Genomic DNA, 24,781 nt, shown 5'->3' with positions numbered 1-24,781 from the left:
ATCTTTTTTAAGAAAAGCTATATTTTATTGTGTCTTAATGACAAAAAGCAAACAATAGAAGAATGAATTATGAGTGGCAGTATATACAGTTGCCACAAATCTAACACACATGCACATATATACACTTGGCCAGCTCATCCTGTCGTAGTCACAAAAGCAGCAAGCAGTGTTTGGATTGGGAAATTATAATCATAACTAGGGACATTTACATAGCATCTGAGAGAGTTCCAAGTTCTTCTAAAGAATGATCTTACTTGATCTTTAGCCTTTAGAGAGAAACATTTACAGCCAAGAAAATTACAGCTCATAGAAATCATACTGGATTGCTTGGCATCCAACTTCTAGTGAGTAGCAGAGACAGGATAAGAACGAGGCCTGTCATCTCTAAATCCTGCGGACTTCCCACTCAGCCTCATGTCCAGTCAGCCCTGGGGCAGCAAAAAGTGGAGTGAGGGCCACAAGGGCAGAGAAGACAACTGACTGTCACCAATTTGAAGAACTCCCATTCCAACATTAAAACTGGTTTATACTAGTGGGGCATCAACCTTTCATTACTTGCAACATGCTTCTGAAATCTCTGATGCTGCTTAAAGTAAAGGAGCCACCATAAAATAAAATAAAATTTTAAAAAGGACTAAGACATTTCAGTATGCCCTACAAACTCTAGAAGACAGCTTCAAACAAGCTTTAAGAATACTTTCAATTGTTTTAGTAGTTATGAACAATAGGAATTAGAAATCAGTCTCTTTTGCTTGAATTCAGTTAGCAGTCAAAGTCATATGACAAGGTAAAAACTGGCAGTTTTCAACAGGGCCTCTTTTGGAAGGCTTTTCCTTCCATCTATTGTTTCTGGGCCCAGAGCCTTCTCCTCCATTAAAAAACAAAACAAAACATTTATAAGAAAGCCTCTGGTATATATTCTTGATGTGAATGTAAGCCCATGCATTACTTATGCCAGTGACATTTATTTTTAATGCTTTATCTCTAATTATGAAAAGGAAGCCTTTGCAGAGGGCAGAGGGAATTCAGGCATTAAAGAAAGGACTGGGAAGTTAATTTTAGAAGGTGGATCTCATCTGCAGTCTTACCATATACCTGGGATTGGGCAGCTCCCCCTAAAGCTCCCGATGTTCATGTATATAAAAAATCTAATACAAAGGAGGATCCAGATGACTATTTTCCACTAAACATCAGACTGTGAAATCAAGTACACACTTTCAATATATCTCTTTCAAAATCTTTCCATTTTGAAATCAGGAAAAAGTGAACTGAAAAAGCAGCATTATATATAGTATACTATAGGAATAAATGCACAGTCCCCACGAATGGGTTTCAGAGGTTGTCTTGAAATAGTATGCACATTATGGGTATGCATATGCAATGCCTTGTGAAGATGACTTAAAGCTTTCACCACATTTTCAGAGAAATTACTAATATAAAAGAAGGTAACACTGACTTCAGAATTGGAAAGACCTAGTTTTTATTCCTAGCTCTACCGCTTTCTAGCTGTGTGAACTTAGACAAGTCAACTAACCTCTCTGTACCTCAGATCCCTCAGCAGACATCCAAGTATTATTGTAAGGATTAGCAGAGATAATGCTAATTATCTCTTTGAAGAATAACCAGCTCTGGGGAGCTGGTTAGTATTATTACTAGCGGAGAAAAGGACTAGAGGGACTCTAAGAGAAAGGAAACTTTCTTATCCAGATGCAAAAAGAGGCAACGGGGGATCAAAGCCACAAATTTGGCAGAATTTACAGTTGGCTGAGGATATGTCTAGTTATCTTGGCAAAATGTTACAGCTGGAAGGAGGCCTACTGATCCCTCATTTTATAAATGAGGAAGATGAGACCCAGAAAAGGGAGGTGTCACTACGTCATAGAGTTAGTAACAGAACTTGGACACTGAATTTTGGTCCTACTCCAGGCAGCTGAGAACAAAGAGAAGCTGCCACTGAGGTACTGTTGTTAACCAGCTACAAAAGAACCACTCAGCTTCATCAGATTTATAGATGTTTTTCCTCCTTTGCAAAAGGACCTTTGGTCCTGGGCATCATTAATCAAGATGTCAGTGCATTTCATTTTTAGTTCTTCCCCCTTTGCTCTCTTTACTACAGAAAAGGCTGTGTGCGTGGGAAGATTTATGATGGATTTAAATATGTCATTGTACCTGTTTTAACCTTTGAAACCAAGACTCCCATTGGGAACTGTTAGAGAGAATGTCATGAGGAGTACATTTCCATACGAGCTCTCACTTGGACAGAGAATGGATGTAAATGAATATTAAACTGCCAGGTAGTCAAAGATGGAGTTGATTCATAATTCTATTTCCTCTCAAACATGAATATGTGTTATGCTAGAGATTTAGAAAAACTAAACTAACTGGTAAAGGACTTGCATAGAACTTACAGATTTAATTTGCCCCAAACTTTAGATATGATTAACTGGAGTATCTTGTCTTTCAAGGGAACTTAATTAATGCTACTCATTGTCTCCTTCTTATTAAGAAAAAAATCAAATTTTGCTCTGAGTTAATTCCAACAAAATTCTGCTTGTTTTGGCCAAGGCAGAACTCCAAAACTTCTGTGAACAATTATACTAATTTTAAAATGCTTATGAATATATTTTACTAATTCATTGAAATATCCTCAGGAAGTTATGTTTTCCCTGGCATGCTAATGCCACTCAGAGCAGAGGGAAAATTTTAAATGATAATGTGATGTTCTTGGATTAGAAGAATCAATATTGTCAAAATGACTATACTACCCAAAGCAATGTACAGATTCAATGCAATCCTTATCAAATTACCAATGGTGTTTTTCACAGAACTAGAACAAAAAACTTGACAATTTGTATGAAAACACAGAAGACCCCAAATAGCCAAAGCAATCCTGAGAAAGAGAAACAGAGCTGGAGGAATCAGCTGTCATGACTTCAGACTATACTACAAGGTTATAGTCATCAAGATAGTACATACTGGCACAAAAACAGAAATATAGACCAGTGGAACAAAATAGAAAGCCCAGAGGTAAATCCACGCACATGTGGGCATCTTATCTTTGACAAAGGAGGCAAAAATATACAATGAAGAAAAGACAGCCTCTTCGATAGGGGGAAACTGGACAGCTACATGCAAAAGAATGAAACTAGAACACTCCCTAACACCATACACAAAAAATAAACTTAAAATGGGTTAAAAACTTAAATGTAAGGACAGAAACTATACTTCTTAGAGGAAACATAGGCAGTACACTCTTTGACATAAATCACAGCAAGATTCTCTCTGGCCCATTTCCTAAATTAAGGGAAATAAAAATAAACAAATGGGACCTAATAAACACTTTTGCATGGCAATGAAAACCATAAACAAGATGAAAAGACAGCTCTCAGAATGGGAGAAAATAATTGCAAATGAAGCAACTGACAAAGGATTAATCTCCAAAATATATAAGCAGCTCATATAACTCAGTATCAGGGAAACAAAACAATCCAATTTAAAAATTGGGCAGGAAATCTAAACAGACATTTCTCCAAAGAAGGCATACAGATGGCCGATAAACACATGAAAAGATGCTCAATATCGCTCATTATTGGAGAAATGGAAATCAAAGCCACAGTGAGGTTATCATCTCACACTTTTCAGAATGGCTGTCATCAAAAAGTACACAGGCAATAAATGTGGAGAGGATATGGAAAAAAGGGAACCTGTCTGCACTGTTGGGAATGTAAACTGATACAGTTATTATGGAAAACAGTATGGAGATTCTTTTGAAAACTAGGAATAAATCTACTCTGCTGCTGCTGCTGCTGCTAAGTTGCTTCAGTTGTGTCCGACTCTATGCAACCCCATAGACGGCAGCCCACCAGACTCCCCCGTCCCTGGGATTCTCCAGGCAAGAACACTGGAGTGGGTTGCCATTTCCTTCTCCTATGACTCAGCAATCCCACTACTGGACATGTTTCCTGAGAAAACCACAATTCTAAAAGATACATGCACCTTAATGTTCACTGCAGCAATATTTACAATAGCCATAACATGGCCACTCCAGTACTCTTGCCTGGAAAATCCCATGGACGGAGGAGCCTGGTGGACTGCAGTCCATGGGGTTGCGAAGAATCGGACACGACTGAGCGACCTCACTTTCACTTTTCACTTTCATGCATTGGAGAAGGAAATGGCAACCCACTCCAGTGTTCTTGCCTGGAAAATCCCAGGGATGGGGGAGCCTGGTGGGCTGCCGTCTATGGGGTCGCACAGAGTCGGACATGACTGAAGTGATTTAGCAGCAGCAGCAAAATGGACACAACTTAGATGTCCATTGAGAGATGAATGGATAAAGAAGATGCGGTACATATATACAATGGAATATTATTCAGCAACAAAAAGAAACAGATTTGAGTCACTTATAGTGAGGTGGATGAACCTAGAGCCTCTTGTACAGAGTAAAGTAAGTCAGAAAGAGAAAAACAAATAACACATATTAACATAATATGTAGGATCCAGAAAAATGATACTTATGAACCTAGCAGAGAATGGGCTTGTGGACATAGAAGGGGAAGGTGAAGTTGGGACAAACTGAGAAAGCAGCATTGACATGTATACACCATCATGTGTGAAATAATAGTGGGAAGTTACTTTTTAACACAGCGAGCGCAGCTTGGTGCCAGGCTGGGGTCAGGGGAGGGGAGGGAGACTGACCCCAGAGGGAGGGTATAGATATATACAATTATGACTGATTCATGTTGTTGTACAGCAGAAACCAACACAACACTGTAAAGCAATTTCCACCAGTTAAATAATAAAAATAAATAAATAAAATTTTAAAAAGAATAAAATGATAATGTGAGAATTCAATCAATCAATAAGCTGACCAGAAATGGTTGCAGTTTTATACCAAAAAAAAGTGGGAAAACTTTCCCTTAAAAAGTGTTTGAGTGGGAAGATTAGACTGGGAGTTTGAGATTGATATGTAGACACTGCTATATTTAAAATAGATAACCAACAAGGACCTACTGTTAAAAACATTTTTTAAATAAAATAAAATATGAGGGGCAAGCTTTTAAACTTGTTTGAGAATATAGAGAACATATGAAAATAAGGGTTTTTTTTCAAATTAGAAAAAATTAGCAAATAAGAATGCAACACAGTGGACACTGTTGCTAAATCACAGCTCAAGAAAGCAGTGAGGGTTGAGTGCATCCAGTAAGGCTTTACAGCTGAAAGAGGAGATATGTGCTAGGTTTTGGGTCACTGGCTTTTAGTTGTGAATGAGAATTATGAGTGTAGAATTTGTGCTGCAATGTCTAGCTGGGGTCATGATATAAAGAAAACACATTCATCTTCTTAAATAGCTTCAGTTTGAAATAAGATTTTTTTTTCTATCATTGACTATATTATAAAAATCAAAATAAAACAAACAAAAGAATCTAAAAAAAGAACCTAAGTTTGATGATAACTAATAAATAAATGCATAGTCTTTTATAGCTTTTATAGCCTTGTGCTTTAAGCTTGCATTTTAAAAGATGTATGGAATTTTAGGGTAGCCACATTAAACAGATATGAAATATTTATTCTTATTTATGATCCTGTGGCAGACAAGAAATATGATTGCTTGTAGCTCTTTAGGAAAAGCTAGGCCCAAGAATTTTTAAAACCTAAAACAAACAATAACAAAACAAAGTCCAACTCTGAGAAGAAAATTCACCATTTTTTTTCTAACATAGTTTTACATATCTGCAATTTAATTTATGAAAATTTAAAAAGAAATATTTTTTAAAATATGGACACCTCAACTTTATCTAATTAAGAGATACAAAAAAATAACATATGAAGCAGAAAAATAAATGAGGAAAGCATGCAATTATATGCACACAAAACAATGCCAACTACTGTGCTAATCCATGCAGAATTTAGGTTCACTTTGATTTACCTAGCTCACTATTCATTATAGAAGACCAGAATCCAACTTATATGTACCCTAGCAAGACCTACTAGAGTGAACACATTTAAACAGAACCCAGCAAAATCATCAAGTCCATGCGGATATTTAATAAATAGTTTCTGCCACAATAATGATGTATCTGTGTATCCACGTATACAAATCTTACATTCATCTACTACACAATACAGTACAGAACTCAAATAAATAAGCTAAAAAAACCTCATTGTCTTTGAACGTCTCCTTACAACAACTACCCTTTAATAACGTCAAGTTTTCATTACAAACATGATTTACCCCTAAGTGTTCTTTAACACACTATTTTTAAAATTGCAATGGAGTTTTGAAGTGAGGACCCACCCCACCCCCCACAGTCATAACCATAACGTGTAAAGTGCTCAGGATGTCTTGGCAAAGGTCAGACAAAATGGAAATATGCATGCAGAGTTTCTGCATGGAAATAATCCATGCAGAGTTTCTAGCATAGGTGTGAACTGACTTTCCCTGAGGAAGATCTGCTAATTATTCATAGGTCTAAGTTTCTCAGGTTGTAGCCGATCAGCAAAATAATCAAAGGAAATGTATTTTATGCTGATTGTTCCCTTCTGTCCTGATTCTAAAGTCATACAAATGTATCATCAGAGATGCAAAATTATAGAATAGAATAAAGCAGGATTCCTCATAACAGCTACAGCAGTAATAACCCAAACTGGATGCTACGTCTACCACCATGCTACAGTAGATACCATAGGAAAATATGGGGACAATCAACACAAGGACTGACCAGACTGGACTCCAAAACTGTTTCACCAGGTAGGTGACATTTAATTTAACTGTGACTTGGGGAATGTATAGCAATTTTTCTAGAAATAGAAGTTTAGGGCAAGGAGTAATATGATTTTCCAGGGAGAGAGAAACCATGTTTCAAGGCATGAATTTCTGAAAGGGCCTGGGTTTTCAGAGGAGCAGGAAAGGAAACAACAGACCAGCTGAGTCCAGATTGTGAAGGAACTTGCAGGTCACAACCAGACATCTGGACTTTACCTAGGTTTCCCTGGAAGATCAGCTGGTAAAGAATCTGTCTGCAATGCAGGAGACCCCAATTCGATTCCCGGGTTGGGAAGATCTGCTGGAGAAGGGATAGGCTACCTACTCCAGTATTCTTGGGCTCCCCTTGTGGCTCAGCTAGTAAAGAATCCACCTGCAATGAGGGAGACCTGGGTTCCATCCCTGGGCTGGGAAGATCCTCTAGAGAAGGGAAAGACTACCCACTCCAGTATTCTGGCCTGGAGAATACCATGGACTGTATAGCCCTTGGGGTCGCAAAGAGTTGCATGTGACTGAGTGACTTTCACTGGGAGGGCAGCCAGAGGCTAAGAGAGGTAAACACTGCAGTTGAAATATTTTTTAAAAGAACATTTCACCTGTGTTTCTTCCAGGATGCAGACATATGTGCAAAAAGGAGGTAGTCTCCTACCTGTGTCATGTGGATGACTCTCCCCACCTTGTCAGTAGCACCTAACTCCCCAAACTACAGACGTGAATTCGTTTGCCAATGTGATAATATTAATCCCCTTTGCAGTAGCGAAGGTTTGAGCTGCAGCCATTCTTAACACTGTTGTTTGAATGACTTTATTGGGTCTTTTGATAGACTTTAAGTTTCTAGAAAGAAGAGACACTACAATGCGTACTGAAAACTTTCTTTGGAATTTCACTCAGGCCAGCTCCCTCCTCATGAATCAGTCCTCCAGTAGACCTTATACTCACTCTCTCTTCCTCGAGTGAAGAGCATATCACTTTCCATCTTCATTTCACATATTCCATGTCTATTAAACAATGATTTTGGTAAATTTGCCTCATTCAAATAATGAAAAAAATTAGTGGTTTGAGTATCTGATAACAATAGAAGCAGTTTACACTACAAGCCCTCTAGTAACAGCCATGCTGCTAAAATGAACACAGAAGAAATTTCTATCCTATTCCTTTTTATTCTATTCACATGTGTATAAAGAAACACAGCCCTGAGCCCTAATGGCAAGTGATAACAGTTACATCAGTTTAGTTTGAGCCCAAAGAGGGCAAACAAAGCCACAGAGAACCAGTCGCCTCTGACTCGCCAGCTACTTTCCTGGTTTGCCGCAGTGGCCTGGTCTAATGGGCTGTTTCTCGCTTCCTGTTACCACCACGCAAGTCCAGCCACTTTGTGTCATTTACTGAACATCCTCATAAACTGTATCACATCTCTCTCCTTCCCAGATTACTATGCACACACCCACAGATTCATGCCAAGACCCAAGTTTTTATCATGTTATTTCTTTGTTCGTAGGTGTCTGTAAACTACTATATCAAGCCCAGACTCCACCAAGGGATTTAAAATATTTGTGGCCCTTCAAAATGTGTCTCCTCTAAGTTCAGTGACATACATCATTCATCATTCCTCGACTCCAGGGTAAAGGCCCTTCCATCTTGCATATTCAAAGCATCCTGTGCACAAGCTATCTCCCAGGCCTATACAAGGCAGCACAAAAAGTTATACCAGTAAACTGCACAACCTCAAAAGATACCATTTGTATATAACCTGAACAACTATAGGTGGGCAGTCCTGAGCCTGGACTTCTCTATAGAATAATTTCTAGCTCAAAAACTTGTTGTGAGAATTAAGTAAGAGAGAAACATTTACTTTTTCTGGATTCAGTTTTTCTTTTATAGGTAAACACTGTTAGGACTGTAACATAACATTTTGAGGCATTTCTTACAATTATGAGTATGGGTGTGTATTCATTCATTCATTTAATAAAAATTTTTTTGACCATATAGCATGTAGGATCTTAGTTCCCCAGCCAGGGATTGAACCAGTGACCCCTGCACTGGAAGCATGGAATCTTAACCACTGGACCCCCAGGGCAGTCCTAAGTAGCGTAAAAGAGTACGTCTAAAACATACGGGCTGGTGTCTGGCATGGACTTGTTACTTCCTTCCCCCAATTTTTACTTCTTTATAAGGTTTCTCAACCAGTCCATTCTAAAGGAGATCAGTCCTGGGGGTTCATTGGAAGGACTGACGCTGGAGCTGAAACTCCAATACTTTGGCCACCTCATGAGAATTGACTCATTGGAAAAGACTCTGATGCTGGGAGGGATTGGGGGCAGGAGGAGAAGGGGACGACAGAGGATGAGATGGCTGGATGGCATCATCGACTCAATGGACATGAGTTTGGGTAAACTCCAGGAGTTGGTGATGGACAGGGAGGCCTGGCGTGCTGCGATTCATGGGGTCGCAAAGAGTCGGACATGACTGAGAGACTGAACTGAACTGAAGGTCACTTGGGAAACTGAAAAAGTTCAAAAGAGTCATTTCATAGGAGTCTTTGCTCCTAAATTAGTGATTTAAAATCTCTTGCTGTCAATTCGGGAGGAAAGGAAAAATGGAACAAGCAAGACATATCCAAAAGCCCTCTGTTCAAAAGTGTCTCCTTTGAGGGTGGTCAACTCTAGCCTCTGCACTGGAACCACTAGTGGAGACTTTAAAAGTACTGATGCCTAGGTCCAAACTCAGACTCTGATATCACTGTCTACAACAGAGCCTGGGAAATGGGCTTGCTAAAGCTTCTCAGGAGATTCTGTTGCAAAAGCAAGGATGAAAAATACTCTCTCTACACATGACATACCTGGAAATCAACTGATTTCTTAACATTTTTTGATAAAGGTGTTCATCTCTTGCTCCACCCACTTCCATGTTAGGATACTAGTAATTCACACCTTAGTATCAGTTCACTTTAATTAGATCACATGTTTCCCTCCTTCGAGATGAAAATTTTGAAATGAAGAGAGTGGACAAAGGAGCAACAAACAACAGACAGGAAAAACATCTCCCTATTTCATAATCTATGAACAACACTCCTACTCAAAGGAATTTCAGGATTTCATTTATGTCCCCACTTCTAAAATTTCACATTCCTACTTGCGATGAATCAAAATACAAAATATTTTAAATTAAGAAGAAGCTTAAAATACTAAGCTTCTTCTTAATTAAGAACATGAGCCCCCATCCTCACATCCATTCATCTCAACCATCTAGTACAAGAAAACCAGAACTAATATCTTATACTTTATATCCAATAAAATTTCTCACACCTACAGAAGGGTGTGAGGACACTGCACTAAAATAGAAAGAATATTAGACTTGAGGCTCTGAAAGCTTGTTTGACTCCCAGGTCGATCCCCTACTAACATTTCTGGGACTTAATTTCTTCATCTCTACTAGGGGATTAAGGTAAGGATTGAATAAAATACTGTAAGTAAAAACTCCTGGAACATATCAGGCATTCAGTACATGCTACTGAACTAAAAACTCTCCAGGAAAGGGAAGAATTAACTCATATCCTACCTCTGGGCTCCACCTAGAAAAATCTAACTCCCTGAGATCATAAAAACTGATGGCTACTGTTGCTCAGTGATAGTTCATGCTGACATTATTTTAAAACTACTTTTTAAGTAACAGATCCCAATCACACTTCTCTAATCAAAATACTGGTTTCTTTAGATTTTTCTCATTGGACTCATTTCTAAATCCGTTAATGATATTTATTACTTTTCCCTAAACTCTGTTTTTACGGTTTCCTTCAAATTGGGAAGCCTGTGATAATTATCATTTCCCATTCTACTATCGCTAATTAAAAATTACACAGCTAGACAATCTAGTAAACTTGGTGGGCCACCTCAATAATTAGTCCTCCCATCCTCAGCTCTCAATATGCAGGCACATGTGGCTAAGGTCCATACATAGCCAAAGATCTTCCACAACCTGTGTCACAAATAACTAAAGTTATTTTTTCCATGTCACCCTTCCCAAGACTTCCCAAGTCTTAACCAAGAATATTCATATGTATTATTAAACATGTTCTTGATGTGAGATTTTTAGGTCATCTTCCAAAATCATCACGAAAAATATTAATCATGCAACTATCAAAAAGTATTTATTTAGCACTTAGAGTATGTGTGCAGGGGGGAGAGGTAACTACTCAACAACTAAGACTTTTTTTCACATAATTGCATATTTAAAATTAGCCTTCTTGAACATTAAACACTCTTGTTCAGTTCAATTCAGTCACTAGGTCGTGTCCAACTCTTTACAGCTCCATGGACTACAGCACGCCAGGCTTCCCTGTCTATCTCCAACTCCCAGAGCTTACTCAAACTCGTGTCCATTGAGTTGGTGATGCCATCCAACCATCTCATCCTCTGTCATTCCCTTCTCCTCCCACCTTCAATCTTTCCCAGCATCAGGGTCTTTTCAAATGAGTCAGTTCTTTGCAACAGGTAGCCAAAGTATTGGAGTTTCAACTTTAGCATCAGTCCTTCTAATGAATATTCAGGACTGATTTCCTTTAGGATGGGCTGTTTGGATCTCCTTGCAGTCCAAGGGACTCTCAAGAGTCTTCTCCAACACCACAGTTCAAAAGCATCAATCTTGTTACTTCATCCATTTTTCATGGTCAGTGATACCAACTGTCCTTACATAACCTCAGCATTAATAATAGGAAAACCTTTTCCATTGTTAATCATTTTACTGAAATCATACTTCCAGGACACTTGACAGCCAGTATTCATATTCCCTGAGAAGATACACCCTGAGGAAGACACATTAGCCAAAAGAAGATTCAAGCAACAAATCTGGGCTTTGGGAAAATAAAAAACTTCAACATCCTCATATCTACAAACATAGAAATCAGCTTCATTTTCTCATTTTCTGAGATTTGAATATGCTTTGGGGTTGTCATCTGATCCCATATAAATACTAAAAGAAAAAAAATTAAGTTGCAAAAATTGGTACCAGGTTACCCTTACTTGCATAATAGATTGCACAATTAAAGTACATATCAAAGATATGAGGAAAAAAAGCAGTAACTATCAAACTGTTCTGGCATTGACTCAGAGAAAGACCTAAATTATACATCATGACCAAGCATATATACATATATATATATATATACCCACAGACGGAGGAGCCTGGTAGGCTTCAATCCATGGGGTCGCAAAGAGTCAGACACGACTGAGCGACTTCACTTTCACTTTTCTTTTCATATATATATATGCCAAGTTTCACAAAATGGTATTTATCCTACTTTATGTAATTCTACTTCAGTTTCAGCTCTTTAGTTTGTTAAATTGATTTCACAACCACTAACGCACTGAGACGGAGAAGGCAATGGCACCCCACTCTAGTACTCTTGCCTGGAACATCCCATGGACAGAGGAGCCTGGTAGGCTGCAGTCCATGGGGTCGTGAAGAGTCGGACATGACTGAATGACTTCACTTTCACTTTTCACTTTCATGCATTGGAGAAAGAAATGGCAACCCACTCCAGTGTTCTAGCCTGGAGGATCCCAGGGACGGGGAAGCCTGGTGGGCTGCCATCTATGGGGTCGCACAGAGTCAGACACGACTGAAGTGACTTAGCAGCAGCAGCAGCAGCAGCAGCAATGCACTGAGATATACTTTTTGAAAAACAGCCATCTAAAGAGTGAAAGGGAAAATATTTACTCCTGGGGCAAATGTCTTTGCCTCAAAACAAAGACATTTGGTCTTTGATCTTAAACTAGTACTTATTTAACTTAAGGTATGTTACAAAGAAATTTAACTTAAGATATGTTACATTAAGGTATATTTAACTTAAGATATGTTACAAAGAAAAAGAAATCCAAGAAGGCAAAGTGGTTGTCTGAGGAGACTTTACAAATAGCTGAGGAAAGAAAAGAAGCAAAAGGCAAAAGAGAAAGGGAAAGATATACCCAGATGAATGCAGAGTTCCCAAGAATAGCAAGGTGAAATAAGGAGGCCTTCTTAAGTTAACAATGCAAAGAAATAAGAGGAAACCAATAAAATGGGAAAGACTAGAGATCTCTTCAAGAAAACTGGAGATATCCAGGGAACATTTCATGCAAGAATGGACCAAAGAGAGGACAGAAAAGGTAAGGACCTAACAGAAGCAGAAGAGATTAAGAAGAAATGGCAAGAATACACACAGAAGAACTATGCAAAAAAGAGGTCTTAATGACCCAGATAACCATGATAGTGTGGTTACTCATCTATAGCCAGACATCCTGGAGTGTGAAGTCAAGTGGGCTTCAAGAAACATTATAATGAACAAAACTGTTGGAGGTGATGGAATTCTAGCTGAGCTATTTAAAATCCTAAAAGATGATGCTGTTAAAATGATGCACTCAATAGGCCAGCAAATTTGGAAAAACTCAGCAGTGGACACAGGACTGAAAAATGTCAGTTTTCATTCCAATCTCAAAGAAGGGCAGTGCCAAAGAATATCCCAACTACTGTATAATTGCACTCATTTCACATGCCAATTAGGTTATGCTCAAAATCCTTCAAGCTAGGCTTCAGCAGTACGTGAACAATGAACTTCCAGATGTACAAGCTGGATTTAGAAAAACCAGAGATCAAATTGCTATCATCTGCTGGATCATGGAGAAGGTGAGAGAACTCCAGAAAAATATCTACATTTGCTTCATTAACTATGGAAAAACCTTTGACTGTGTGATCACAGCAAACTGTGGAAAATTCCTAAAGAGATGAGAATACCAGACCACCCTACCTGTCTCCTGAGAAACTTCTATTTAGGTCAAGAAGCAACAGTTAGTACCTAACATGCAACAACCAACTGGTTCAAAACTGGGAAAGGAGTACGTCAAGGCTGCATATTGTCACCCTACTCCTTTAACTTCTATGCAGAGTCCATCATGCAAAATGCTAGGCTGGATGAATCACAAGCTGGAATCAAGATTGCCAGGAGAAATATCAACAACCTCAGATATGCAAATGATACCACTCTAAAGAGCCTCTTCATGACGGTGAAAGAAGAGAGTGAAAAGCTGGTTTAAAACTCAACATTCAAAAACTAAGATCATGGCATCTGGTCCCATCACTTCATGGCAAAATGAAGGGGAAAAAGTGGAAGCATTGACAGATTTTATTTTCTAGGGCTCCAGATCACTGTGGATGGTGACAGCAGCCATGAAACTAAAAGGCAACTGCTGCTTGGAAAGAAAGCTATGACAAACCAAGACAGTGTATTAGAAGGCAGATACATCATTTCACTGACAAAGGTCTGTATAGTCAAAGTTATAGTTTTTCCAGTAGTCATGTACAGATGTGAGAGTTGGACCATAAAGAAGGCTGAGTGCCAATGATTTGATGCTTTCATGTTGTGCTGCTGGAGAAGACTCTTGAGAGTCTCTTGGACTGCAAGGAGATCAAACCAGTGAATCCTAAAGGAAATCAACACTGAATATGTGTTGGAAGGACTGTTGCTGAAATCCACTGGACACCTGACTGCAAAGAGCTGACTCACTGAAAAAGACTTTGATGCTGGTAAAGACTGAAGGCAAAAGGAGAAGGGGGTGGCAGAGGATAAGATGGTTTGATAGCATCACTGACTTAATGGACATGAATATGAGCAAACTCCAGGGCTTCCCTGGTGGCTCAGATGGTAAAGAATCCACCTGCAACGTGGGAGACCTGGGTTCTATCCCTGGGTCGGGAAGATCCCCTGGAGGATGGCATGGCAATCCAGTACGGTATTCTTGCCTGGAGAATCCCCATGGACAGAGAAGCCTGACAGGTTACAGTCCACAGGGGTGCACAGAGTCAGACACAATTGAAATGAGTAAGTGGCAGGAGATAGTGGAGGAAAGAGGAGTGTGGTGTGCTACAGTCCATGGGGTTACAAAGAGTTGGACACAACTTGGTGACTGAACAACAAAATATTACAGACTGAAAACTACTTAAAAATTTTTTAATTGACTATTTCACACAGTTTATTAACATTAAGATCAGATCTTCTAAGCCCTAAACTATGATGTCAGAAGTTTAGTTCCACTCAGCGTTCCTGTTATAAAGAATTTCTGAAATCCCTATGGTGTGTTTTGGATGTACCCAAGAATTCACCCTGGCTGTTGCTCACTGTTACAGCCAGTAGACTCCACAACTGCCACTTTAGTACAACCCCTGCCACCATAGGCAGAGCCTGTTATGCTTTGGTGGTAAGTGAAAGAGAATATTCTTTCCCTCTATACCTGTGGAGCAACGGGAGGAGAGAAGCCCAAGCACCCAGGCACAGAGACAGCTGAGACAGGTCCTCCAAGTTATACCCACAGCCCTTTCCCTTCGCTGGGTGCCCATGCTGCCAGGTGGTGGCTGCTTAAGAAGGGGTTCTAGAACTGAGAACACACTTTACCACAAACCACACTCCCTCCCTGCTCTGGGGAGGATTCCTTGCCCCATGATGAAGGTGAGTCCCCTTCCAGGAGTTCCTCATCCCAGGACTTCCACTGTCTTCAGTTCATCAGGTACATCTGATATGAGAATCCCAGCTGTGGAGAGGATTCAAGCCTTTTCCCCAGTAAGCCCTCCAGGCCCTCCATGTCAGTGACTGCATATCTAGATTTAATTCCACATGTCAGGCACAATCTCAGTCTGGGTATAGCCCAGTCAGAACATCTTATAAACACAGTACCTACTCAGCGTTCTAACTTTGAGAATCTTTAGCATGTTATTTAGGGAGCTGATTCCAATAAAGTCACTTCAAGACTTTTACTTGTCATCCAGCCAAATCTTTTAGTCTAAGCTTTGCCTCTTTCCTGCTATCATGCTTCCAGGAACATAAATAATATTCTCTTTAAGATGACTGTTAATCAGGAAGCATAGGTATCTAATTGGCTTATTTAGCACCCAAATATATTCATTCAGAGCAGAAATTGCAGTTAGAGTCAAACCTTTTTAAGGTTCTTGTTCTGGTTTTCCTGCACAGAATGCCTCTGAATCCAAGGAACGGGGTAGGGTGGAGGGGTGGGGGAGAGTTTCTAAAAATGGCTCAGCTTGCCTCTCATATTTCTTCCTTAAGTATTGAATCTGGAAGCTAAGAAGCAAAATATGTGGATTACATATTTTAATCTTAAGGTGAGACATTTTTAATTCACCCTCTAGAACAATAACCACCACCCCCTCCCATTTTGGGGACTTTATAATAGTGGTTTATAGTTCATCCTAAGGGTTACAATAAAACTTCCTGTAAGAACTTGGAAATAGGTTGGTAAGAGTAGTCTCTGATTAATAAACTTTCAGATCAACACAATGACCAGAAGAGAAGTTTAGTTACCTTTAAAGAAAAAGAATTGTTCAGGCCTCTCGAAATCAGATTGATTATATTCTCTGCAGCAAAAGACAGAGAAGCTCTATACAGTCAACAAAAACAAGACCAGGAGCTGACTGTGGCTCAGATCATGAACTCCTTATTACCAAATTCAGACTTAAATTGAATAAAGTAGGGAAAACCGCTAGACCATTCAGGTATGATTATACAGTGGAAGTGAGAAATAGATTTAAGGGCCTAGATCTGATAGACAGAGTGCCTGATGGACTATGGAATGAGGTTGGTGACATTGTACAGGAGACAGGGATCGAGACCATCCCCATGGAAAAGAAATGCGAAAAAGCAAAATGGCTGTCTGGGGAGGCCTTACAAATAACTGTGAAAAGAAGAGAAGCAAAAAGCCAAGGAGAAAAAGAAAGATATAAGCATCTGAATGCAGAGTTCCAGACAATAGCAAGAAGAGATAAGAAAGCCTTCCTCAGTGATCAATGCAAAGAAATAGAGGAAGACAACAGAATGGGAAAGACTAGAGATCTCTTCAAGAAACTTAGAGATATCAAGGGAACATTTCATGCAAAGATGGGCTTGATAAAGGACAGAAATGGTATGGACCTAACAGAAGCAGAAGATATTAAGAAGAGATGGCAAGAATACACAGAAGAACTGTACAAAACAGATCTTCACGACCTGGATAATCACAACGGTGTGATCACTCATCTAGAGCCAGACATCCTGGAATGTGAAGTCAAGTGGGCCTTAGAAAGCATCACTACGAACAAAGCTAGTGGAGGTGATGGAATTCCAGTGGCACTATTTCAAATCCCAGAAGATGATGCTGTGAAAGTGCTGCACTCAATACGCCAGCAAATTTGGAAAATTCAGCAGTGGCCACAGGACTGGAAAAGGGCAGTTTTCATTCCAATCCCAAAGAAAGGCAATGCCAAAGAATGCTCAAACTATCGCACAATTGCACTCATCTCACACGCTAGCAAAGTAATGCTCAAAAGTCTCCAAACTAGGCTTCAGCAATACGTGAACCGTGAACTTCCAGATGTTCAAGCTGGTTTTAGAAAAGGCAGAGGAACCAGAGATCAAATTGCCAGCATCTGCTGGATCATGGAAAAAGCAAGAGAGTTCCAGAAAAACATCTACTTCTGCTTTATTGACTATGCCAAAGCCTTTGACTGTGTGGATCACAATAAACTGTGGAAAATTCTGAAAGAGATGGGAATACCAGACCACCTGACCTGCCTCTTGAGAAATCTGTATGCAGGCCAGGAAGCAACAGTTAGAACTGGACATGCAACAACAGACTGGTTCCAAATAGGAAAAGGAGTACGTCAAGGCTGTATATTGTCACCCTGCTTATTTAACTTATATGCAGAGTACATCATGAGAAATGCTGGGCTGGAAGAAACACAACCTGGAATCAAGATTGCCGGGAAAAACATCAATAACCTCAGATACACAGATGACACCACCCTTATGGCAGAAAGTGAAGAGGAACTCAAAAGCCTCTTGATGAAAGTGAAAGAGGAGAGTGAAAAAGTTGGCTTCAAGCTCAACATTCAGAAAACGAAGATCATGGCATCTGGTCCCATCACTTCATGGGAAATAGATGGGGAAATAGTAGAAAGTGTCAGACTTTATTTTGGGGGGCTCCAAAATCACTGCAGATGGTGACTGCAGCCATGAAATTAAAAGATGCTTGCTCCTTGGAAGAAAAGTTATGACCAACCTAGAGAGCATATTCAAAAGCAGAGACATTACTTTGCCAACTAAGGTCCATCTAGTCAAGGCTATGGTTTTTCCTGTGGTCATGTATGGATGTGAGAGTTGGACTGTGAAGAAGGCTGAGTGCCGAAGAATTGATGCTTTTGAACTGTGGTGTTGGAGAAGACTCTTGAGAGTCCCTTGGACTGCAAGAAGATCCAACCAGTCCATTCTGAAGGAGATCAGCCCTGGGATTTCTTTGGAAGGAATGATGCTAACGCTGAAACTCCAGTACTTTGGCCACCTCATGCGAAGAGTTGACTCACTGGAAAAGACTTTGATGCTGGGAGGGATTGGGGGCAGGAGGAGAAGGGGACGACAGAGGATGAGATGGCTGGATGGCATCACTGACTCGATGGATGCGAGTCTAAGTGAACTCCGGGAGTTGGTGATGGACAGGGAGGCCTGGTGTGCTGGGATTCATGGGGTCGCAAAGAGTCAGACATGACTGAGCAACTGAACTGACTGAACTAGTTTATTGACTGAAATCCTTACCAAAGGAGGAGTCAAACTGAAAGTGGGGTGGGAGGAAGACCAATACAGCTACCTATAGAAAGAATAGACTCTCCTAGGCAGACTCCCCAGACAAGATCTCCAAGATTTCTGAATCACTCACAGACTCTCCCTCATGGGAGAGTAATGTCCCAAATGCATTTGGGCCTGATTCATCCAATGCCATTGTCTTAATTCAATCCTCACCAAGCAGGCTTCTTGCTTGTTAATTCCAGAGCAAGCCTGCCTACAGGGAGAGAAGGCACTGACCATACAGATTTGGACTTATCTATTCAACCACAGATACGAGCCCAACCGACCTACCTGCAGATGCCCAGCCCTTGCCCTAGGCAACAGGGATACAGTGGAGAATTATACATTTGAGGTCCTTGGAACTAATACAAACAAATAAATAAGGAAATTAAAGCTAATGATAAGAACTGTTACCAAAAATAAGCTGAATAATGGACTAGATAATTGCTGGGGGAGGAGATGAATGTTTTAAGAATAGGGATCAGGACTAGCTTCTTTGAGAAAGTGACATTTAATATAAAATTAGAGGGTGAACCCCACTCTGAACATTTTCCAAAAGCATCTCTCAACTAATCTAAGTTATATATCAACAGGATGGTAGAGAAGACCATGACGACAAGATTTAGAACAATCAGTGTGAAAGGGAGTTTGAGGTGTGTAGACAAGTTAGGTAAGGGTAGCTCCTTTTTCTGTTCTTGCCTTTCACCAACCATAGCACAGGTCCCACCTCACTCCCAAAACCTGCTCAACCCTCTCCCAGGTTTGTGCCTCCAAATATCAGAACTGGACCATGCCTCTGGCTCACTATTTGATGAGGATCCAGAATCTACCAGATCAAGCTAGAGGATGAGTGTTTCTAGGCAGAGGACACAGGAAAAGCTATGAGGCAAGAACAAGCCTAACATTTCTTTGGAACTTTCAATCCGCTTGGAGCTTTATAAACAAGAGGAAAGTAATAGGAGACATAGACAGAGAAGTAGGCAAAGACAGAGCCATAGGAAGAGAACTGGATTTTATTACAAGCCAATAGGAAGCAAGAGAGTTGTTACATGACTGATTTACATGTTTAAAAGATCTCATGGCTGCTATGTAGAGAATAAACTGCAACATAGTAGAAGAGGCTCTAAAAGCAGCCCAGGCAAGCACCAATGTGTCTTGACCCGGGTGGCAGCAGTAGTGTAGGGGAGAGGTGAATGGATCTAGGGCATATTTTGAAGATGGATCCCTAAAACTTCTAACAGACATATACACGGGGCATGGAGTCATGTTCTGGCTTGGCAAAAAAAGTGGTGCCTTTTACTGAAATTGGGAAGACAGCACTGGGGAGGCATTCAGGGCTTGTCAATGAGCATATTGGTTTGAGATGCTCACTAGAGACACAAGATGTCTGTTAGGAAGTTGGGGCTCCTAGAAAATGTTGTGATGGATATACATAAATTGAGAAATTATCTGTGTCCAGATGGCTGGACCATAAAGAAGACTGAGCACTGAAGAATTGATGCTTTGGAATTGTGGTGATAGAGAAGACTCTTGAGAGCCCCTTGAGCTGCAAGGAGATAAAACCAGTCAATCCTAAAAGAAATCAACCCTGAATATTCATAGGAAGGACTGATGCTGAAGCTCTAATACTTTGGCCACCTGACGTGAAGAGACAACTCATTGGAAAAGACCCTGTTGCTGGGAAAGATCGAAAACAAAACTAAAAGAGGATGGCAGAGGATGAGATGGTTAGATAGTATCACTGACTCAAAGGACATGAATTTGAGCAAACTCTGGGAGGACAGAGGAGGCTGGCATGCTGTAGTCCATGGGGTGCAAAGAGTCAGACATGACTTAGCAACTGAACAACAAGATGGTCCTTAAAGCCATGGTATTCCCATCCTTGTGATTTTTTTTCACTGTATAATAAATAAACTGAATAATTCACCAAGGCATAAAGACAACCTGGGATGCCCCACAGCAGATGGCTGGCTTTGCCCTGGCTGGGCCTGACTGTCTGCTTTACATGCACCTAACTTAAGAGCTGCTTCTACAAGGATGTCTTTCTGTGATTCCACATATAAAATTCTGTGACCCAGAGCCCTTTTTTTCTTGCAGATCCACTGTGGAAATCTGAATAACTGACATGTATTTAAAATATTTTTTAATGCATCTAAACACTTATTTGGTTGATTAAAAAAATATTACACGGACGGGAAACTTAAATAAGTAGATTGGGAGACCAAAACTAAACCCTTGTGTCAACAGAGCCATAGCTCACTCACCAGAGCTCTTTGACTTTGGGTTCAAGGCGGAAGGGCTCTATTGTTAGACTTATTATTAGAAAATTCTATTATTATAGAATATTCAGAGACTGTTGGTTAAGTCACCCGATAAACTAAGCATCAAAGAAAGTAATAACAGAACTCCTAGAATTAAGTTAACATAAGACAATTTCACTTTACCCCTTAAAATGTTATTAACTACTCTGTGACCACTGTGTTGACTTCCTGCTCTCCAGGGCTCCACTCTCAGCAGGACAGACAGATCACACAGTGGGACAGAGCTAAATGGAGGCAGTGAGATGCCTTTTGAGTGAGAAGGTAATAGGCAGTTCCAATGAGAATAAGTAAACTGCCCTACACTGAACAAAATCCTGGTTGACATACAAAACTTCATGTTCCTATATGGAATGAAAATTTCAGTTTTTACCTACATACTATTGACGCAATTAAATATAGTTAGTTGATACATTGTTTTTAGATGCCCTTAGCATTTTTAGTGGAGTCTTCTAAGGAGATTTCCATCCCCCCATTCTCATTTATCATTTACCACATTTTCTGTGTAAATCTGAAAGAGTCTGGGCTTAATTGGGCTTCCCTGGTGGGCTGCTGTCTATGGGGTCACACAGAGTTGGACACGACTGACACAATTTAGCAGCAGCAGCAGGCAGCTCAAACAGCAAAGAATCCTCCTGCAATGTGGGAGCCCTGGGTTCGATACCTGGGTTGGGGAGATCTCATTTTAGAGAGCAACAGTTAACTTTCCTTGCAAACTCAACCCTGCATTTCCTCATGGTAGTCACAGAAGAAGTGCAACATTAGCAGGAACAGAGGAGAGTAGGTTTGCTGAGGAGCCCCCGACTTCCTTCTATCTCCAATCTGGAGAAGCTAGAGGGCTGGTGGTGGCGGTGGTTTAGTCACTAAGTCATGTCCGACTCTTCCTCTGTCCTTGGGATTCTCTAGGCAAGAATACAGGAGTGGGTTGCCGTTTCCTTCTCCAGCTACAGGGCTGCTCCTCTGATTAAAGGGACTATACAGCAGGAACTGATGTGCGGCAGGACACCACACTCTGCTGCCACAGGGGGGAGACCAGCCAGCTGGCACTCCAGTAAAGCTTGTTCCCAGCCATCTCTGATACCCTTTTGGTGCTTTCTCCTTCCTAAGAACCTATAGAAAGAAGATCACCCCACCTGCTCAGCCTGGGAGAGGCCAAGACACCTTGGCATTCTGGCCTTTTTGTATTTTCTCTCTAAAACCCCTCTCCTTCCCTTTCTTGAAAACTCTCTCTTATGGAGTAGCTGGGCCCCAGATTTGCTGAGCCAGCCTGAGGAGGCTGAGCTAGATCAGCTCCAGGCTTTGGGGCACCTGTGCTCCCTCAACTGTCCTTTCCCCTCACGATGATGGCTGCATCTGATAAGTCACTTAAGCATTAAGATCCAAGAATCTGTTTGGTCTTTGGTTGTAGATCATTTGATATGACCCAGTTTAGGCAGAGGAATTCTCCTTAGGATCTCACCTAACTGACTAGAAAGTTACATTGGGGTTTGCGGCCAATGCCCTAATTGGTTATAAATCTGCCTTGCTTTTTGGCCCACCATTGACCTGAGTGTGTATTTCCCTTGGGAACCTGGAAGAGAGAAGTGGCCATGAGAGGGCAAGATTCCCTGTATCTTGAGATCCCTAGGCCAAAATGTCTATTATTAGCACTCTTTACTAGCATCTCCATTTCATTATTATCAACAGTCAGGCTTCTGAAGGGCTCAAGAAGTCACACACATTCTTTTAATGTCTGAACTTTAGATGAGTTGTTAATAAAAGCACCTTTGTTCTGCACGATGCATTGTACCTGGATGAAAGAACTCATTCTAAAAGGAAAACAGTGCCCTCCCCAACCATGCCAGAATCCATTGTTTGCCACAAAGGCAGCATCGACTTCAACAGGAGGTAGTAATCACATACATATACAATCATGGCTCAGTTTGACTTTTTCTTTTTAATCTATGAGAGTCTTTAGTAAACCTTTTGTAATATTTTTATTCTTTACTACTGATTTCTATGGCACTGCACAAAAATGCCCCCCTGCTGTCCTCATTTCTCTGCATTATCCCCTGAGGTCAGTTTTATTTTAGGTGGCTCAGTTCACAAAGTAAAACCAGGAAAGAAATCTGCCCATGTTTAGCTACAAAAATAATCATTTCAAACCTGTTGTTCTGATTTCCTTCTTGGATGCTTTCTCATTGAGAATTACTGAACTCAGGCTCTAGTTACTGCAGCCACCTTCAGGCTGCTGTCTGGAGCGGACCTGAGCCCAGAGACCTTCCTTACCTTTAGTTGAACTAGATGCACATCCACATGCTTGCTGTCCGAGTCCTGCTGGACTGAATAGGTTAGGTCTCGGACCCTCTCTGAGGTCATCCGGAGCCAGGTCTCAATCTCAGGTAAGTGGAGGACAATCTTCCAGTCGGCTCCTGTATGTAATGGGGGAGGCTTTTCGTACTGCTGGTCAGGATCCATGTCCCTCATCACCTCTTCTCCCTCACCCTGCTCCACAGTGGGCGTCAAGTTGATGGCCATGGGTGAAGCATCAGTAGCCATGGGATCCAGGTCCTGTGACCTCAGAGGGGAAAGTGTCACGCTCATGGTTAACATGGAGAAGTCTAAACCTTACTTCTTTCCAAAACAGCTGAAAGGCAAGAGGAAAGAAGAAAGCAAAAGTCAGACAAGATTGCCAAATAAAGGAATGATACTTCGCAGAAGAAACAAGATTTCTAAATTAAGCCAGCTTTCTAAATTAAGAAACCATAGCTCATAACAAAAACAGAAAGAGGTGCTTTGAGTTTTTGAGTTTCTACAAACTAGACCCAAGATTCAGCATAAAACAGGAACACAAAACTGTATGGTATTGCCTACCCCAACATCCATTCTCTTCTCACTCCTTAATAACAAAGTCCTAGTTTTCAGTTGTGTATACATTTGCCAAGAATTTAAAACTGCATTCCCTGCCTCCATCGGAGCTTGCTGTGGTCATGTGGCTAAGTTCTGACCAATGAAATGCATGGTTTCTTTTAAGATAAAGTTGATTAGTTTACTAATGATCTGACTATGTCATTTATCTTTTTCTGTAACCAATTTGACATAAAATAACAGCTCAAGATCTTATACTTTAAACATTTTAAACAGACATTATTTTTTAGTTTCAGGAAAAACTTCTACTCGGGGCAATGGGTTCCTTGTCCTTTTCTAAGTCTTTTTCTAGTTCTATGCATTCAAGTCAGTATATATCCTCATTTCCCATAGATGAAAGGCAGCTGATCAAAATATAAAATGTGATTACCAGAAAGTAGCTATATTTCTTTATATTCTTAAGATTAACTTAACAACAAAAACAAAATTATTTTACCTATAAACATGGAGGGGGAATAAACAAAAAACTTCCCAGTTTGACTTGGAATATGTAACATCCCATACAGGAATGAGCACGGGGAATAAAAAGACGTATTGAAATGACAAAAGCCTTAAGAATAAGTTATTCTTATGACATATTATTTCAGAAGCTTTCTAAAGCATACTCCCTCTCCTAATTTCTTAATTTTTTAAAATTACATGATAAGGGGGTTTACAGACGAATTTTTGAAAACAAAGTAATTTGCAAAGAGCAAAATATTATGTTATAAGGTAAGTTTATCACATTGGTACCTGCCTTAGAAAATGGTTTTAGGCTTCAACAGCTTTTCTACACCTGATTGCAAGAGGGAGAAATCCACACCCCATATTTTTAACCACTCTCACATGTAGCCTTTAAAATAATAATAATAATAGACTTGACTGTTTTTAAAAAATTAACAGAATCCTGCTCAAACTGTTTCAGAAAATTGCAGAAGAAGAAAAGGTCTCCATCACCCTGATACCAAAACCAGGCAAAGATGCCACCAAAAAAAGAAAACAACAGGCCAGTATCACTAATGAACATAGATACAGAACTCCTCAACAAAATTCCAGCAAACAGAATCCAGCAACACATTAAAAGGATCATACATAGTGATCAAGTGGGCTTTATCCCAGGGATGCAAGGATTCTTCAATACACAGAAATCAATCAATGTGATACACCATCTTAACA

General features: G+C 40.2%; 1 protein-coding gene across 1 annotated transcript in view; it reads right to left on the bottom strand.

Moving 5' to 3' along the window:
- AKAP6 (A-kinase anchoring protein 6) overlaps positions 1 to 23,311 on the bottom strand; it is a 385,542-nt gene extending 362,231 nt beyond the window's left edge. The window contains exon 1 of the mRNA XM_068991494.1: positions 22,988 to 23,311. Coding sequence (XP_068847595.1) covers positions 22,988 to 23,311 — 324 coding nt within the window. The remainder of the gene's footprint in view (positions 1 to 22,987) is intronic.
- Between the last annotated feature and the right edge of the window lie 1,470 nt (positions 23,312 to 24,781).

This window comes from Capricornis sumatraensis, chromosome 19 (genome assembly GCF_032405125.1).
Source record: "Capricornis sumatraensis isolate serow.1 chromosome 19, serow.2, whole genome shotgun sequence".
Classification (NCBI taxonomy): domain Eukaryota; kingdom Metazoa; phylum Chordata; class Mammalia; order Artiodactyla; family Bovidae; genus Capricornis; species Capricornis sumatraensis.
This window is presented reverse-complemented; position numbering and strand designations above follow the sequence as displayed.